An 18948-nucleotide genomic window follows, 5' to 3' on the forward strand; every position below is an offset into this window, starting at 1 on the left:
TGACCATACTTCAAAAGTAGTTCAAAGACTGTAATGCACTTTTGGATGCCTTGAGATTGAGAACTTAATGTGAGTCTTTCTTTTTGTCACATTTCTGAAGGGATATATTTCACAAGCTTCTCTCTAAATCCTTACAGCAGTCAAGCAAAAGTATATGCCTGAACCAGCCTCAACCACTGCTTATAGCAGCATAACCTGCCACTCAGAGCTCCAGTACAACAGCCTCTGGCTAATTAAAATAACAAGTAACTCTTTTATCTTTTACATGATCTAAATCTTGGTTTGGAGGGTAGTTTATTTAAAAAGACAATCAATTCGAAAATTCAGCTCACCTGAGCAAACCAGAAAGCAATCAGATTCTTGTCAAACTACAGTTGAAAGATGAAATGAACATTGCAACACACCTGTGCTATAGAATAAGATAAACCGCAAAACACTGCTGTAAATCCAATAAACACCCCTTTGTGAGTATATTATTTGGTGTTTATATCATGCTCATTATTATTCCCGCCTGCCTTCATAACTTACAGAGCAAGGATGCAGTAGAGCTTCTAACAGAATGGTGTACTCCTCTTCCTCTTGGGAGAGATGAATGCCAGCAATAAAACTGCCAAAGTAACAAAAACACAGCCTTGCTGAGTGATGATAATCCAAGTGCTGGCTCAGAGCGCTGAGAAACTTGCAGCATGTCAGGATTCAAACTTCCTGCAATGTAACTCCTTCTGTGCTTGCATCTTGCAATTTTAGTTGACTTTCTAAGTGAATCGATTGACCTGGATAGATCAAAAGTTTAAAATATTACACAATGTATGCAAACAAATTGATTCTTTTTGGAATCGATGTTTGCAATCTTTAAATCTGAAAGTATCCGACCCTTAATGCATCCTACCCAGTGCTTTTGATTCCTACATCACATTTCCTTCCTGACTGCTAAGCACAGGAATTTACCATGCGATAAGCTTTGTGAAATCTTTTCTTTAAATAGGTTTACCTAGGCACTATCACACTTCCCCCCCCCCAAAATTCCTGATCCGTCTCCTTTATCCTTCCATGCTGTTATTCATTGGATAGCAGTCCAATCTCACAGTCAGCAGGTTGTAGGTTCAAGCTTGAATCCATCAGCATAAAATCTACTCACCAGCAGTAGTGAGAGAGTGCTGCATAATCGGGGGATGTCATCGTTCAGACAAGGCATTATAAACTGGGATCCCTGCGCACTCTCAAACAGTTACAAAAAAAATCCAGGTACTATTATTTTGAGGCAGAGCTCAGAGTTTATCCTAGATAACAAAGTGTGGAGCTGGATGAACACAGCAGGCCAAGCAGCATCTTAGGAGCACAAAAGCTGACGTTTCGGGCCTAGACCCTTCATCAGAAAAGGAGTTTGTCCTGGTGTTTTGACCAATGTTCATCCCTTCAGCAACATCATTCAAATGGATTACCATTTCTCATTAATTATTATTGATTGTCTATGAATAACAATTAATCATCTTAAAGCTGTCATCATTAGAAGATTGCAGCATGTGGGAGTTTGCTGTGTACAAGGTCCCATATTAGGGCAGTGATTACACTTCTACATTTCTCCCTTTGCTGTAAAGTGCTTCAGGACATGCTGAGACTGCAAAGGTTATATGTAAATGAAATGAGATCATTAGCTCAGTTTGCTGGACGGCTGGTTTATGCTGCAGAGTGATTCCAACAGCACAGGTTCAATTCCTGAGATTACCGTGACAGTCCCAACTTTTCAACCACACCTCTCACCTGACACGTAGAGACCCTCAGGTTAAACTCACCACTGGCCATTCTCTCCCATGACAGAGTAGCCCTATGGTCCTCTATCCAGTACAATTCCACGGGCACTGGACAACATTCCAAGATCTCTCATCCTAGTCATTCTTTGAGCATGTGTTGACTCAATGTTGAAGTTAAACAGTACAGTGCTGCTGATAATGCATAAGAGTGTCTCATACACTCAGAGGCAGTCACATGTTTTAAAGGTTAAAGAATCATAAAATCATTGAATCCCTACTGCGTGGAAGCAGGCCATTTGGTCTATCGAATCCACACTGACCCTCCAAAGAGTATCCCACTCACACCCACACTCCTCCCATTCTATCCCTGTAGCCCTGCATTTCCCATGGCTAATCCACCTGGCCAGCTCATTCCTGGACGCTACGGGCAATTTAGCATGGCCAATCCACCCTAGTCTGCACATCTTTGGGCTGTGGGAGAAAACTGGAGAACCCGGAGGAAACCCAAACAGACAAAAGGAGAATGTGCAAAACGTAGAAAGTTGCCCACAATTGGGATTGAACCAGAACCCCTGGCGCTGCAAGACAGCAGTGCTAGTCACTGTGCCACCTTTACCAGTGCTCTGGTTACAGTCCCACTTCAGTTAAACAGTGGCAAGAGCACACCTGATCACCAGCAATCAGTGTTAGTTATTGCTAGCCACATTGTTACATTAACAGCAGCAAATTACAGTCGTACACCAGCAACAATAACAGTACTTACATGTGAAAATTGTATTTATTCAATATAACTCAAAGGAAAAAAACATACATTATTTTATTTGATTAAAACGTGTCCTCTTCCACCAGTACTGTACTTTCAGTGCATGCTGAAAGTCAACTAAGGGCAGCAATGCTGCTTGCCAGCAACGAACAATGTTCACGATCTGCAGGACAGGTATCTCAATTAATAATTCATCAGAGAGGGCAGCTGAACACCTTGACTGAGGATAGGGATGCGCTGAGTGTTGTTTCATGCCTGCTCCCTAACCTTAATCAGGAGAGAGCTGTGACCATTTTAAAAAGGTGCTGTAACCACGGTTTTCCTCCCAGTTTGCAAAGTGGAGGGGGGCTGCTGTGGACACCAGCTCTTACACTAGCTCTTATATCTTCCCTAAATAAGTAGCGATGTGCACAGTACTTGATTTAACATGTCAGATTATTAAAAGAAAATTAAAATCAGTCCTGGACACTCATTATCTTCCAATTATCTTTAATCAGTGTGAACATGTGGATTCAGTATGAGTAGGATTGCAGAATTCACTGCCTTTAATCTACCGGCTGGTTTAAGAAGACAGTGTTTTGAAAATCACTGTGTACTGTGTATTTGCTACATTCAATTTTGTTTCATCCAACACAAAACACTAGCATGAATTTCCAAAGGAACGCACTTGTTTGGTGAACCTTGTGGAATTTTTTGAGGAGGTAACAGACAGTAGATGAGAAAGTCCAGTGCGCAAGGTTAGCATTTACTTTAGAAAGTGCAGCAATTATTTAAGATTCGGATAATAATTTACAGAGACATCAGAAAGCCCTTGACAAGATATTGCATATGAGGAGATGAGGGATATGATTTGTAGGCACACAGCAAACACAGAAAAAACCGGTTAGAATGGAACACAGGGTAGGTGTTTAGGGCAGTTTCCCAGGGTGATTACAAGTGGTTAATGTGTTCTATTCCAGGACCACTTCTCAGCGTGGCTGTCAACGATTTGGATGCCAGCCAGAGGTGGTGGTGTCAAAATGTCTAGGTAACACAAAAACAGATAGACAGAAAGAAGGAGATAAATGTAGTTCTTGGACTTAAAGAGGTCAAAGGGTATGGAGAGAAACCGGAAATAGGGTACTAAGTTGGATGGTCAGCCATGATCATACAGAATGATGAGTAGATTTGACAGCTGAATGGCCTACTCCTGCTGCAAATTTCTATGTTTCTGAAGGAAACTGAAAAGGGTGTTTCCAGGATGAGCAAGCTGATTGGGTTACCCATGGCAAATGTAGGGTTTACAGATATAGGGAAAGGAACTGGGTCTTGGTGGAATGCTCTTTGTTGGATTGGTGGGCTCTTTCCACACTGTAGGGATTCTATGACAAGATAATTTAAGGTAAATCAAAATCTTTCCCATGGTTGCATACTGAACACTAGTCAGTCATGCTAATGGTTCTGACCATGCACTTAGGTGTGCAACAATCATTTTGAAGATTTAAAATGAATAAGCTCCAGTTTTTTTTGCCACAGATTGTCAGATAGTAGACTTGGAAGCTTTATGCTCAGCAACACACCTGCAGAGGTTACATTCCAAGACTGTCCTACTAAGCAGAATACTCAAACTCAATAGTGAAATCAGCATTGAAAGCTTAAAGCTGAGGATAAAATTCAAAGCCAGCAAACAGATAACATTCTCTAACTGGAATATCATTGTTTTGGAAAGATCACATATTGCACATTTGGAGCTGATCCAACTACACAAAAGGCAGCTCTCTTCTGACTCAGCCCCAAAGCTAAGTTCAGACACGGAAACGAAGACAAGCTGTAACAAATCTCATCAACACAGACAAGCATCAAACACTTTACAATATAAGCTCCCACTTAAGAACAAATTGATGGTATATGTATGTTATACTGTGGAAATAACTAGTTACGTAGGTTCAAGACTTCAATCCTTACCAGGATGAAGAAACTGGTCAATATCGAGATACTGAATGCATGAACTTTACAATGGAAGCCCACATGTTTACCAGTAACACTTTGAGTAATTTCTTCTTATATTAGCAAAGTGTGAATGGTCAACTTTATGGTAAAAAGCAGCACTGACTGATTCCAAAATGAATTCTGGATAGCATAAGCACAGCAAACACACAATGGAGTTCACAGATGTGTTTGAGAGAGAAAAATAACCTACGCTTCTATCACTAAGGCTGGTGCTTATTTCAATGTCACAGTTAGCAAGTGTAGCATTGAAACAAAGGCAGCTTGGGAGAATCACTTCTCAGGGTTAGTGCAGGCTGGGTCCAAGCCAATACTCAAATAAAAGAATGCATGTCAAGCAACTTTTCCTCATGTGTTACAGTCAATGGGGTGGAAGATAAAGTTAACATTCATCAAATCCAATCATCGGGATGGGCACAATGACCTGCAAGTAACCTCCCATCCTGGTTACACTCTCTTCCATCCCTTCGTTTGGGCAGAAGGTACCAAAGTTTGAAAACGCATATCAACAGACTTAAGAACACCTTGTTCTTCTCGAAAACTTTGAACATCTTTTTCCTACGTTATCAGACTTATGAATAGATCACTCAGGGTCCGTGAAGAATATAAAGAAGGCTGGAGTGAATTCTAGCTGGGAATTAGAAGAGTAAGAAGGGGCCATGAAAAGGCCTGGGCAAGTAGGGTTAAAGAGAATCCCAAGGCAATCTACAGACACATTTAAAAACAAAAGGATAACTTGGAATATTGTGTACAGATCTGGTCGCCCCATTACCGGAAGGATGTGGAAGCTTTGGAAAGGGTGCAGAGGAGATTTACCAGGATGTTGCCTCGTCTGGAGCGAAGGTCTTATGAGGAAAGGCTGAGGGACTTAGGTCTGTTCTCATTGGGAAGAAGAAGGTTAAGAAGGGATTTAATGGAGACATACAAGATGATCAGAGGATTAGACAGGGTGGACAGTGAGAGTCTTTTTCCAAGGATGATGACATCAGCTTGTACGAGGGGGCACAGCTGCAAATTGAGGGGTGATAGATTTAAGACAGATGTCAGAGGCAGGTTCTTTACTCAGAGAGCGGTAAGGGTGTGGAATGCCCTGCCTGCCAATGTAGTTAACTCAGCCACATTAGGGGCATTTAGACAGTCCTTGAATAAGCATATGGATGATGATGGGATAGCGTAGGAGATGGGCTTAGATTAGTTCACACGTCGACGCAACATGGAGGGACGAAGGTCCTGTTCTGTGCTGTATTGTTCTATGTTATATAACAAGGGAGAAGTAGAACCACTCAAGAATAAAGGAGGAAACTTGTGCTTGGAGGCAAAGGATGTGAGTAAGTTGCTAAGATGCCTCCCAATCAATGGCAATCTTCCAGGAGAAGGATATGGAGGAGAGTGAGATTAGTGTCGAGCATGCTCATCTGCTCGGGCATTTTGCGATCAACAAAGAAGTTGTGATGGGTCTCTTGAAGAGCATTAAGGTAAATAAGTCCCCAGGGCCCAACGGAATCTACCCCAGGTTATAGAGAGGGGGAAGACAGGAGACTGCTGGGGCCTTGAGCAAGATCTTTGTATCCTCACTAGCCACTGGAGAGGTTCCGGAGGAATGGTGAGTAGTCAACACCGTTATGTGAAGGGTAGGTCGTGCCTAACAAAGTAGTAGACTTGCCAACTTTAAGGGCATTTAAATGGTCATTGGATAAACATGTGATGATAATGGAATAGTGTAGGCTAGATGGGCTTCAGATTGGTTTCACAGGTCGGCACAACATCGAGGGCCGAAGGGCCTGTACTGTGCTATAATGTTCGATGATCTATGTTCTCTGTTTAAGAAGGAAAATAGGGATAATCTGGGAAACTATAGACTGGTGAGTCTCACATCGATGGTTGGGACACTACTAAATAATTACTAGATACTAAATATTAGAATAATTACAGATAGGATTTACATGCATTTGGAAAAGTATGGCCTAATTAGGAACAGTCAGCATGGCTTTGTGCGGGGCAGGTCATGTCTTAACTGAATTTTTTGATGACGAAACAAAGATGAGATCGATTAGGGGACAGCAGGGCATATTGTCTCCATGGACTTTCGTCAGGCTTTCGACAAGGTCCCTCATGGTAGGCTCATCTAGAAGATTAAGATGCACAGGATCCATGGTGACTTGGCTACTTAGATTCAGAATTGACTTGCCCACAGAAGGCAAACGGTGGTGGCGGAAGCATGTTCCTTTCTGGCTGGAGGCCCATGACTAGTGGTGTTCTGCGGGGATCCGTACTGGGACCTCAGCTGTTTGGGGTATATTTAAATGACTTGGATGAAAATATAGATGGATGGGGTAGTAAGTTTGCAGACGATACAAAGATTGGTAAAGTTGCGGATAGTGTAGAAGGTTGTCAAAGGATACAGTGGGAAATAGATCAGTCGCAGATGTGAGCAGAGAAATGGCAGGTGGAGTTTAATCTGTGTTAGTGTGAGGTGCTGCACTTTGGGAGATCAAGTGTTAAGGAAAAATATGCAGATAATGGCAAGACCCTGAAAAGTACTGATGTACAGCGGGATATTAGGGTTCAAGCCCACAACCCCCTGTAAGTGAACACGCAAGTAGACAGAGTGGTAAAGAAGGTGTATGACATGCTTACCTCTATCGGTTGGGGAATTGAGTACAATTGAGTACAACAATCATGTTGCAGCTTTTTAAGACTTTGATTGGGCCACACTTAGAGTATTGCGTACAATTCTGGTCACCACATTACAGGATGGATGTGGAGGCTTTGGAGAGGGTGCAGAAGAGGTTTACCAGGATTCAGTCTAGATTACAGGGAGGAGAGGCACAAAAAATTCAGGTTGTTTTGTCTTGAGCGGCACAGGCTGAGGAAGACTTGACAGAAATCTATAAATTATGCGATGCATTGATAGGGTTGACAGTCAGAATCTTTTTCCCAGAGTTGAAAAGTCTAATACTGGGGAGCATGCATTTAAGGTGAGATGGGCAAAGTTCAAAGGAGATGTGAAGGTCAATTTTTTTTTGCACAGAAAATAATAGAAGTGTGGAATGTGCTGCCAATGATGGTGATGGGGGCAGAAACGATAGGGGCATTTGAGGCACTTTTAAATAATGACACAAATATGCAAGGAACGAAGGGTTATGAACAAACAGCAGGTAGAATAGATTAGCTTAATTTGACATCATGTACAGCACAACATTGTGGGCCAAAGGGCCCATTCCTGTGCCATAGTATTCTACGAGGAGAGAACAGGGCCCCTTAAAGAACAGCAACGCCACTTATGTGTGGGATCATAGGAGTGGGGGAGTAGAATAGACAAGTAAACACTGTGGCTCTGCCATTACAATGCGCACTGGATTCTTCCGACCACCTTACTGTTCTGTCCCAGTATCAGCTACGTGGCAGAACATTGTCCAGAAACGCAGTGTCAGGGAGGTTGTTAGGAAGCGCTGCACGAGAACCATTACCAAATGAGGTACAGGAAAACAGGCTAGAAGGCAGATTCTCAATGTCACCACCATGACAGCAGAGTGAGTATACCCCAAAGGGAGGGGTTTCAGTGAAGGAGCGAACAATGCCTCCCAATCAATGTGCAAACAGTCTCAAAAGCAACAAGAGCATATCCCATGGACAACTCCACGCAAACCTATCATGGCTGGCAGTCTCTCCTTACCCTGCACATACAACCACCCCAAAAGATACAGAAACAAGGGTGCCACATTTCATTTCTCACACTTCAATTGGACTTTATCAATTACGGTGTTATACAAAAACAACGTCAGCAACAAACATCATCCATTTTTAACAAAAACAGGAGTCGCTGGAAAAGCTCACAGGTCTGGCAGCATCGGGGAAGAGAAATCAGAGGGTCTGCTGACCCTTCCTCAGAACTCTAGAACAAACTATCCCTCCTTTCACACACATGGTCACATTAAACAAGCAAAGAGTCAACACAGCTCATCGAATACTCCCTTGTTTCAGGAACATATGCTTTAAATAACTCTTCCTCACTACAGTTTATAAAGGTGTCATCACATACATGGAAAATTTTCTGTGCTCTCTTCCTTATTGTACATTGTGTTCGAGGTCAGCACTGAGCCAATGAAGACCAACAAGACAGTAACAGATGATGACAGTAACGTCTTTGATTATTGCCGCTAATTTAAAAGCTCAAGTCTGTAAGCAGTGGTTATGTGAAAAGTTCCACACTTGGATCCAATTGGACCAAATCAAAGGCAAAAAGAACCTTCCTCTTCCACACAAAATTCACTTCATTTTAGCAAAATTGCTCATGCCGGTTTCCTGCCCATTCAGCACCTGAATAATATATAACCTACAGTTGTCTTCAGCTCTCGCCCCCTCTGCATTTTGAATCATAGAAGTACTCTGGCTGAATGTCAACATCAAGAAAGGTACACATCACAAGTTGCTGTCATCGCAAATCAAGCTCATGCCAATCTTCCACAAATATTAAAACAGTACTACACACTCCCCAAACCTGAGCACAGTCCAATGGGCTTCACACACATGAACAAAGGAGAGCGTTCTGCACATGGGAACATGGCACAGTGGGCTCTACACACATCGACACTGTACAGTAAACTCCAGATATGTGAACGCAATGCAAAAGCACTGTGGTCTCTGGAATCTCAATCGTAAAAGGTTTTGCCTTCAGAAATGACAACATGAAGCTTAGCTTGTCCTACCTTAGTGATCAGGTTTCTGTACTTTTCCAGCATCACTTGATTGTCGTGGCAACCTGACAACAGTTGCCAAACTTCAGCTCTCAGTGCTTCTGGAACACCATTTCTGACCAGGCCTGGCAACCCTTTGGGCCTGGCAGCCAGGTTGCTGTGCCTGAAGGAAGAGACTCTATTAGTAGGACATAACTAATAAAGTATCAATAAGTTGGTTAATATGACAATGGCATTGCTCAGCAATGAAAGAATTAAATACAAATCTTTCCCCATTGGTGGACTTTAAAAAAAAATTCTACCTTAATTCACCGAGTTTACCCTTCTCACACAAAATGTACATCTGTCTGTTTGTTGTGAGATTCTGAGCCTAGCTCAGTAAGCAGTCTCATTTCCGTGTTGTGAAGGTGAAAATCCAAGCCACAGTTGAGCTCACAATCCAGCCAAGATGCCCCGAGACAGTAACAGGGACAAGGGCTGTCATCCAGGGGATTGGCCATCGATGAAAGTAAGAAAATGTGAAAACCTCTACGGCGCAGTTGAGGGTTGAGGGATAAATGATGGCCAGGACACAGTGGATATCTCCCACGCTCTTCTCTAAACACGGTCATAGGGAGTTTTATGCCCAGCTGAGGGTTTAACAACTATTCCAAAGAAACAAAGATTCCAGCCATGCAGCAATCCTCCTGTCCTGTTCAAATATCTGCAAATAGACTTGAATCCAGGATATTCTGAATCAGAGAGAAGGGTACTGGGGGGAGGGCTAGCGTAGAGTGAGTGTGCACCAACATAGGAGGCTGCATGGGCAGAAAGATCAAACCATGTAAAGTCCCTTTAATGAGGCATTTAGCAAAGCTGTGAAGGACTGAATGGCCTGAGGCACTATCAATACTTTGCTTTCAATTCAGCAACTCAGTCTAAATAAGAGAAATGTCTGAGACAACATAGCGTGGAGCTGGAGGAACACAACAGGCCAGGCAGCATCAGAGGAGCTGAAAAGTTGATATTTCAGGTCGGGGCCCTTTGATGCTTCTCAGCCTGCTGTGTTCCTCGAGCTCCACACTGTGTTGTCTCTGACTCCAGCAGGTGCAGTTCTGCTAGCGCAGAGAAACGTCTGACATTGGTTCAGTGCTTTCAAGGAACAAATAACAGCAGAGTTCAGACATTAGGGATGCCAATTTTGTTATGTTGTTTAAGATGTTAAAAAAACAGGCTGAGGATATTGTTCAACTAAGTACATTGAGCAAATATAAACACCAACTTAAGCATGGGAGGTCTTGTGGTAATGGCAATGTCCCTATCTCTGGGCCAGGAGAAGCCGGGTTCAAGTCTCACCTGTTCTACAGCAGGTTGATTTATAAATATTACAAAGGGAGACATCCTTCTTCTGCAGTCACATTCACATCTCAGCATCCACTAAAGTTTTCTACAACCAGTGGCTGGCATGCATTACCTTCCCCTAAAATATTATTGCACTTCAAATTGATTAGTTTCTCTTGGAATTTTGTTTTCATTATGGTACCTGTTAAGGGCTGGTTCTTTAAATTAATTAGTTTATTGGTTTACCTGATTATAGTTCAGCACACAGCACCGTGCGTGAGAGGGGGAGAGGGAGGGGGGAGGGGGAGGGGGAGAGAGCGAGAGAGAGACACACAGACACAGAGTGTGGCATAGTGGGCAATGTCATGGGGGATTCGAAATCCAGGGGCTTGGGTGCAAATCTCACTGTGGCAGCAGGTCCAAGATAAATTGGACAATGTAGTTGGATACTGTCCTGGCCAGAATGCTGGCTGACAACACAGGAAAGCCACAGTCCTGCTCTGCTGACAAGGCAATCAAATTCCTAATGCTTCAAAATATCTAGGCCATAAATAAATCCAGGTAATCAGTGCTTGAAGGAATTAATAATGCAGAGGGCCTGCCTAATGCTCTGGGGACATGGGTTCCAATACTAGCAAACAGGCTGCTGGAATTGATTTCAATTAATACTGTCAATCTAAGGGCGAGTTCATTAATTTATGTGCTTAGTACTCAAAAAGACTATAGGTCAAGGCTTACAAAGTGGTCCTGTGGCACAGTGGTATTGTCATTACCTCTAAGCCAGGAAGCCTGGGTTCAATTCCCACCTGCTTTAAAGGTGGTGTCTGAACAGGTTGATTGTAAAGAATTCTGAGGGAGGTGGCTGAGGAAATAGCAGAGGCTAGAGGTCTGAGGGAGGTGGCTGAGGAATTAGCAGAGGCCTTGATTGTGATCTTTCAAAAGTCACTGGAGTCTCGGATCGTGCCAGATGATGATGAGGAGACATTTCTTCAGACACAGAATGGTGGGCTTGTGGAATTCATTGCCACAGAGAGCAGTGGAGGCCGAGGCGTTAGATGCCTTCAAGGCAGAGATCGACAAATTCTTGATCTCACAAGAATCAAGGGCTACGGGGAGAGTTCAGGGAAGTGGAGTTGAAATGCCCATCAGCTATGATTTAAATGGCAGAGTGGACTCGATGGGCCAAATGGCCTTACTTCCACTCTTATGGTCTTATAAATACGTTGATCAAGATTTATGTATTAGTGCCTTTTCAAATGGTTTGATCCTTTACTTGTTTTCAGAAGAGTACAGAGAAAGAATGTTCTGCAACCCAGGGCACTCCAGGTTGGTTCAGTATGAAGCCGATATTTGTAAAGCTATTACTCAATTTATTTACAAGATGTATGTAAAAGATTGGTGATCTGGTTTCCGACTGCATCGAATGGCTTCAGAATTAACGAACTGGGGAGACTCAGAAAAATTACAGCATCCTTCCAACAACATACCGGAAACACAGCTTTTAATTCTCAAGGCTGGAAATGCCTCCATAAATCTTGAATATTCCTGAGGATAATTTTCCACCTGGCTGACAAAGCTCCTTGAGGTTTACAACACTGTTTCATAACTCGGGCTCTCTGGATCTTGTGATAATGTCCCAGATTACAGCTGGGCTACATGCTAAAAGCTGACAACAATTTATTTTTAACTGCTCTGCATTTCTGAAAACAAACAAATTCAATATTTGGGAAAAGATAATCCTCACATCTGTTAGATTTTAAGCAGCCACAGAGTAACTGAGGGACAGAGAGCATGAGAGAGACAATATGAAGAATGGTAAAGGCAAGATGGCTGGAAGTATGGCTGAGAGAGAGATGAAGAAACAAAGCAGTGAGCAAAACAAAGAGTGAATGAGAAAGAGAGTTTGGAAGAAAGATAGAAACATTGAAAATTGGAGCAGGAGTAGGTCATTCGGCCCTTTGAACCTGCTCTTCCATTCTATATGGTCAAGGTTGATTATCTAACTCAGAATCCTGTTCCTTCTTTGACCCATATCCTTTGATTGATTTAACCTCAAAAACTACACCAAATTCTTTCTAAAATAACATTTATAGTTTTGGTTCTGGTTCTGAAGAAAGGTCACTGGACGAAGGAGTGAGGCTCAGAAAGCTTGCGATTTTAAATAAATCTGTTGGACTATAACCTGCTGTGATTTCTGACTCTGTCCCCCTCAGTCCAATGCCAGCATCTCCACATCATGGACTTGAAATGTTAACCCTGCTTTCTCTCTGCACATGTTGCCGGACCTGCTGAGTTTCTCCAGCTTTCTGTGGAAAAGAATTCAATACTCTCTCACTTTTCCTCATCTCGTCCTACCCCCATCCTTAAACTGTGATTTCTGGTTCGAGACTCTGCTGTCATTGGGAATATCGTTTCTGCATTTACCTGGTCTAGTCATTTCAGAATTATATGGATTTCTACGCAGAATTATATGAGATTGCCCCCCAGTTCACTCTTTTAAAATCCAATGAACATTGTCCTACCCAATCCAGCTCCTCTTCCCATATCAGTTCTGTCATCCTGGGAAAGATGCACCGAGAAATAAATAGGGCATGTCAGAAAGGCAAGGTCACGGTGATCATGGAGGACTTCAATATGCAGGTGGATTGGGTGAATAATGTTGCCGGTGGATCCAAAGAAAGAGAATTCGTGGAATGTTTGCAGGATGGCTTTTTGGAACAGCTTGTGATGGAGCCCACAAGGGAGCAGGCTATTCTGGACTTAGTGCTATGTAATGAGCCAGACTTTATAAAAGACCTTAAAGTAAGGGAACACTTAGGGGGCAACGATCATAATATGATAGAGTTCAGTCTGCAGTTTGAAAGAGAGAAGGCAAAATCGGATGTAATGGTGTTACAATTAAATAAAGGTAATTACAGCGGCATGAGAGAGGAATTGACGAAAATTGACTGGAAGCAGAGCCTAGCGGGGAAGACAGTAGACCAACAATGGCAGGAGTTTCTGGGTGTAATTGAGGACACAGTACAGAGGTTCATCCCAAAGAAAAGAAAGATTATCCAGGGTGGGATCAGACAGCCATGGCTGACAAAGGAAGTCAGGAAATATATCAAAGAAAAAGAGACAGCCTATAAAGTGGCCAAGAGCACTGCGAAATCAGAAGATTGGGAAGGCCACAAAAACAAACAGAGGATAACAAAGAGAGCAATAAGGAAGGAGAAGATCAAATATGAAGGTAGGCTAGCTAGTAATATTAGAAATGATAGTAAAAGCTTCTTTCAATGCATAAGAAACAAACGAGAGACAAAAGTAAATATTGGGCCGCTCCAAATTGATGCTGGAAGGCTAGTGATGGGAGATAAGGAAATAGCTGAATAACTTATTAAGTACTTTGCGTCAGTCTTCACAGTGGAAGACATGAGTAGTATGCCAACAATTAGGGAGAGCCAGGGGGCAGAGTTGAGTATGGTAGGCATTACAAAAGAGAAAGTGCTAGAAAAGCTAAAAGGTCGAAAAATTGATAAATCTCCTGGCCCCGATGGGCTACATCCTAGAGTTCTGAGGGAGGTGGCTGAGGAAATAGCGGAGGCTTTGGTCGTGATCTTTCAAAAGTCACTGGAGTCACGGAAAGTCCCAGATGATTGGAAAATTGCTGTTGTAACTCCCTTGTTTAATAAAAGGATCAAGGCAAAAGATGGAAAATTATAGGCTGATTAGCCTAACCTCGGTAGTTGGTAAAATATTAGAATCCATTGTCAACAATGAGATTTCTAAATTCCTGGAAGTGCAGGGTCAGATTAAAACAAGTCAGCATGGTTTTAGTAAGGGGAGGTTGTGCCTGACAAACCTGTTACAATTCTTTGAAGAGGTAACAAGTATGTTAGACCAGGGAAACCCAGTAGACGTTATCTATCTAGACTTCCAAAAGGCCTTTGATACAGTGCCTCACAGGAGGCTGCTGAGCAAGGTGAGGGCTCATGGGTTCAAGGTGAGCTACTGGCTTGGATTGAGGATTGGCTGTCTGACAGAAGGCAGAGAGTTGGGATAAAAGGCTCTTTCTCGGAACGGCAACCAGTAACGAGTGGTGTCCCACAGGGTTCAGTGTTGGAGCCACAGCTGTTCACCTTATATATTAATGATCTGGACGAAGGGACTGGGGGCATTCTGGCAAAGTTTGCCCATGCTACGAAGATGGGTGGACAGGCAGGTAGTACTGAGGAGGTGGGGAAGTTGCAGAAAGATTTAGACAGTTTAGGAGAGTGGTCCAGGAAATGGCTGATGAAATTCAATGTGAGTAAATGTGAGGTTTTGCACTTTGGAAAAAAGAACACAGGCATTGACTATTTTCTAAACGGTGAGAAAATTCGCAAATCAGAAGTGCAAAGGGATCGGGGAGTGTTGGTCCAGGATTCTCTAAAGGTTAACTTGCAGGTAGAGTCCGTAATTAAGAAAGCGAATGCAATGTTGTCGTTTATCTCAAGAGGGTTGGAATATAAAAGCAGCGATGTGCTTCTGAGGCTTTATAAGGCTCTAGTTAGGCCCCATTTAGAATACTGTGTCCAATTTTGGGCCCCACACCTCAAGAAGGACATACCAGCCCTGGAGCGTGTCCAGCGGAGATTCACACGGATAATCCGTGGAATAGTAGGTTTAACATATGATGAATAGCTAAGGATCCTGGATTGTACTCATTAGAGTTTAGAAGGTTGAGGGGAGATCTAATAGAAACTTACAAGATAAAATATGGTTTAGAAGGGGTGGACGCTAGGAAGTTGTTTCCGTTAGGTGGGGAGACTACGGCCCGTGGGGACAGCCTTAAAATTAGAGGGGTTAAATTTAAAACGGAAATGAGGTGACATTTCTTCAGCCAGAGAGTGGTGGGCTTGTGGAATTCATTGCCGCAGAGTGCAGTGGAGGCCGGGATGTTGGATGCCTTCAAGACAGAGATCGACAAATTCTTGATCTCAAAAGGAATCAAGGGCTACAGGGAGAGTGCAGGGAAGTGGTGTTGAAATGCCCAGACATGATCTAAATGGCAGAGTGGACTTGATGGGCCAAATGGCCTTACTTCCACTGCTATGTCTTATGGAATAGGTCTGGTACAAAATAAAACAAAACTGAGGATTTTGATGATCTGAAACCTTAGAGACTGGTAAAAGTTTGTTGCACTCCGTCCATAGCCAGAACATCCTTCCTCAGATGAGGAGACCAAAATTGTACACAATACTCCAGGTGTGGTCTCACCAAAGCTCTGCCTAATTTCAGCAAGACATATCTGCTTTTGTACTTGAATCCTCTCACTATGAAGATCATCATGACATTACCTACTCATCTCCTGCTGCATCTGCATACTTAATTTCAGTAACTGCGTACCAGGTCACTTTCATCTCCACATTCCTAATTTACCATCATTCAAATTATAATCCGCCTTCCTGTTTTTGCTACCAAAGAACATAATCTACATCTATCCACATTATGCTTCATCAGCCATGCAATTGCTCACTCACTCAATTTGTCCAAACCACAGTGAAGCATCTCTGCAACTTCCTCACAGTTTATCCAGTCTGTGTTACTTGCAAAACTGGAAATATTACCTTTAGTTCCCTCATCTACATCATTAATATATATTGTGAATAACTGGGGTCCTAGCACTGGTCCCTGTGATACCTTACCAGTCACTGCCTGCCATTTGGAAAAAGACCCATTTATTCCTACACTTTATTTCTTGTCTGCCAACCAGTTCTCTGTACGTCAATAACTCTACCCCAATGCCAAGGCTTTTACCTCAAATGAAAAACAGAATGAAGGGTAAATTCAGACAGCATGCATCGCAGAGAGAGTGAACAAGGAACGGCACAAATGTGAGAGGAAATGTAACTGAGACAGACTAGGTTCATGAACAAGAGTACAAGGCAGAGACACCAAGTATACAACTGTAATTCATGAAAGGTTGAGATAGAGGAGTGACAATCAATCAGAGGGGGAGAGTGAAGTGCAGGTGAGGAGGCAAGAGAGAAAGGCATGAAGGTAAGAGAGAGAAGGCCTGGGCACAGCAGCAAGCATGAGGTTGTCAACAGAACAAAGGTAAAATCAAAAAGATGGCCAACGAGAGAAGGGCAGGATGAGCAGGCAGGCCGAAAAGCACATTCAGGATACGGCAGAGGAGCAGGTACAGAGTTGTACATTGAGTATTGGTGATGAAGAGTGTGGTGTTAAAGCTGGGAAGGATAGGCAATGGCCTAGTGGAATTATCACTAGACTATTAATCTAGAAACCTAGCTAATATTCTGGGGATCCAGGTCTGAATCCAACCATGGCAGATGGTGGAATTTGAATTCAAGAAATTCCACAAATATCCCCATGGGGATGGAAGAACCCAGCACATTAGTACAAAAGATAAGGTTGAAGCATTCATAGCAATCTTCAGCCAGAAGTGCTGAATGGATGACCAATCTTGGCCTCCACCAGTGGTCCCTAGCATTAGAGACACCAGACTTCAGACAATTCGATTCACTCCACGTCATATCAAGAAACAGTTGGAGACACTGGACACTGCAAAGACTACGGACCCTAACAACATTCCAGCAATAGTACAGAAAACCTGTGCTCAAGAACTTGTTGCACCCCCTAGCCAAGCTGTTCCAGTACAGTTACAACACTGGCATCTACCTAGCAATGTGGAAAATTGCCAATGTCCTATACACAAAAAGCAGGACAAATCCAACCCAGCCAATTACTGCCCCATCAGTTTTCTCTCGATCATCAGGAAAGTGTAGGAAGGTGTCAGTAACAGTGCTATCAAGCAGCACCTGATCAGCAATAACCTGCTCAATGACACCCAGTTTGGGCTCTGCCAGGGACACTCAGCTCCCGATTTCATTACAGCCTTGGTTCGAACATGGACAAAAGAGCTGAATTCCAGAGGTGAGGTGAGAGTTACAGCCCTTGACACCAAGGACGTATTCAACCAAATGTGGCATCTAAGAACCCGAACAAAAGTGGGTATCGGGGGGGCAAACACTCCGGTGGTTGGACTCATGCTTGACTCAGAGGAAGATGGTCATGGTTGTTGGAGGTCAATCATCTCAGGTCCAGGATATCTCTGCAGGAATTCCTCAGGGTACTGTCCTCAGACCGACCATTTCCAGCTGCTTCATCAATGACTATCCTCCATCATACAGTCAAAAATGGCGATGTTCTCTGATGATTGCGCAATACTCAGCAACATTCACAACTCCTCAGATACTGAAGCAGTCTATGTTCAAATGCAACAAGATCTGGACAATATCCAGGCTTGGGCCAACAAGTGGCAAGTAACATTCGCACCACATTAATGTCAGGCTACGGCCGTCACCAATAAGAGACAATCTAGCCACCGCCCCTTGACATTCAACAGTGTTACCATCATTGACTTCCCTACTATCAACATTCTGGGTGTTATCATTGACCAAAAACTCAACTGGGTTCATCACATAAACATAGTGGCTACAAGAGCAGGCCAGAAGCTGGGAATACATAAGAACTATGAGCAGCAGTAGGCCATCTGGGCCCTTGAGCCTGCCCTGCCATTAAATAAGATCATGGCTGATCTTTGAAACTCAGCTCCACTTAACCGCAACTCACCATCACCCTTAATTCCTTTACTGTTCAAAAATTTATCTGGCCTTGCCTTAAAAACATTCAGCAAGGTAGCTTCAACTGCTTCACTGGGCACGGAATTCCACAGATTCATAACCCTTTGGGTAAAGAACTTCCTCCTGACCTCAGTCCTACATTTGCTTCCCTTTATTTTGAGGCTATGCCCCCTAAGTACTAGTTTCACCTGCTAGCGGAAACAACCTCCCTGCCTCCACCGTGTCTATTCCCTTCATAATCGTATCTGTTTCTATAAGATCTCCCCTCATTCTTCTGAATTCCCATGAGTATAATCCCAGTCTACTCAGTCTCTCCTCAACATCCAACTCTCTCAAATCTGGAATCAACTGAATGAATCTCCTCTTCACCCTCTCCAGTGCTAGTAAATCTCTTCTCAAGTAAGGAGACCAAAACTGCACACAGTGCTCCAGGTGTGGCCTCACCAGGACCCTATGCAGCTGCAGCATAGCCTCCCTGTTTTTAAACTCCATCCCACTAGCAATGACAGACAAAATTCAATTTGCCTTTTTAATTACCTGCTCCATCTGCAATCCTACTTTTAGCGATTCATGCACAAGGACATCCAAGTCTCTCTGTGCAGCAGTGTGCTGCAATTTTTTTTACCATTTAAAACAGTCCTATTTGCTGTTATTTCTACCAAAATGGATGGCCTCACACTTATCAACACTGCATTCCATCTGCCAGACCTTTGCCCACTCACTTAGACTATCTACAGACTTTCATGTCTTCTGCACACTTTGCTCTACCACTCACCTTAATGTCACCTGCAAATTTTGAT

General features: G+C 43.1%; 1 protein-coding gene across 4 annotated transcripts in view; it reads right to left on the reverse strand.

Moving 5' to 3' along the window:
* The window catches only part of rabgap1l (RAB GTPase activating protein 1-like), a 444915-nt gene that overhangs the window by 254450 nt on the left and 171517 nt on the right, over nt 1–18948 (reverse strand). For 3 of the 4 annotated variants that reach the window (XM_059647710.1, XM_059647711.1, XM_059647709.1), the window contains one exon: nt 9210–9360. In XM_059647710.1, coding sequence (XP_059503693.1) covers nt 9210–9360 — 151 coding nt within the window. Of the gene's footprint in view, nt 1–528; nt 550–9209; nt 9361–18948 lie in introns of those variants that run through there. The other variant, XM_048538903.2, reaches the window with a different exon arrangement.

This window comes from Stegostoma tigrinum, chromosome 8, assembly GCF_030684315.1.
Source record: "Stegostoma tigrinum isolate sSteTig4 chromosome 8, sSteTig4.hap1, whole genome shotgun sequence".
Lineage (NCBI taxonomy): Eukaryota > Metazoa > Chordata > Chondrichthyes > Orectolobiformes > Stegostomatidae > Stegostoma > Stegostoma tigrinum.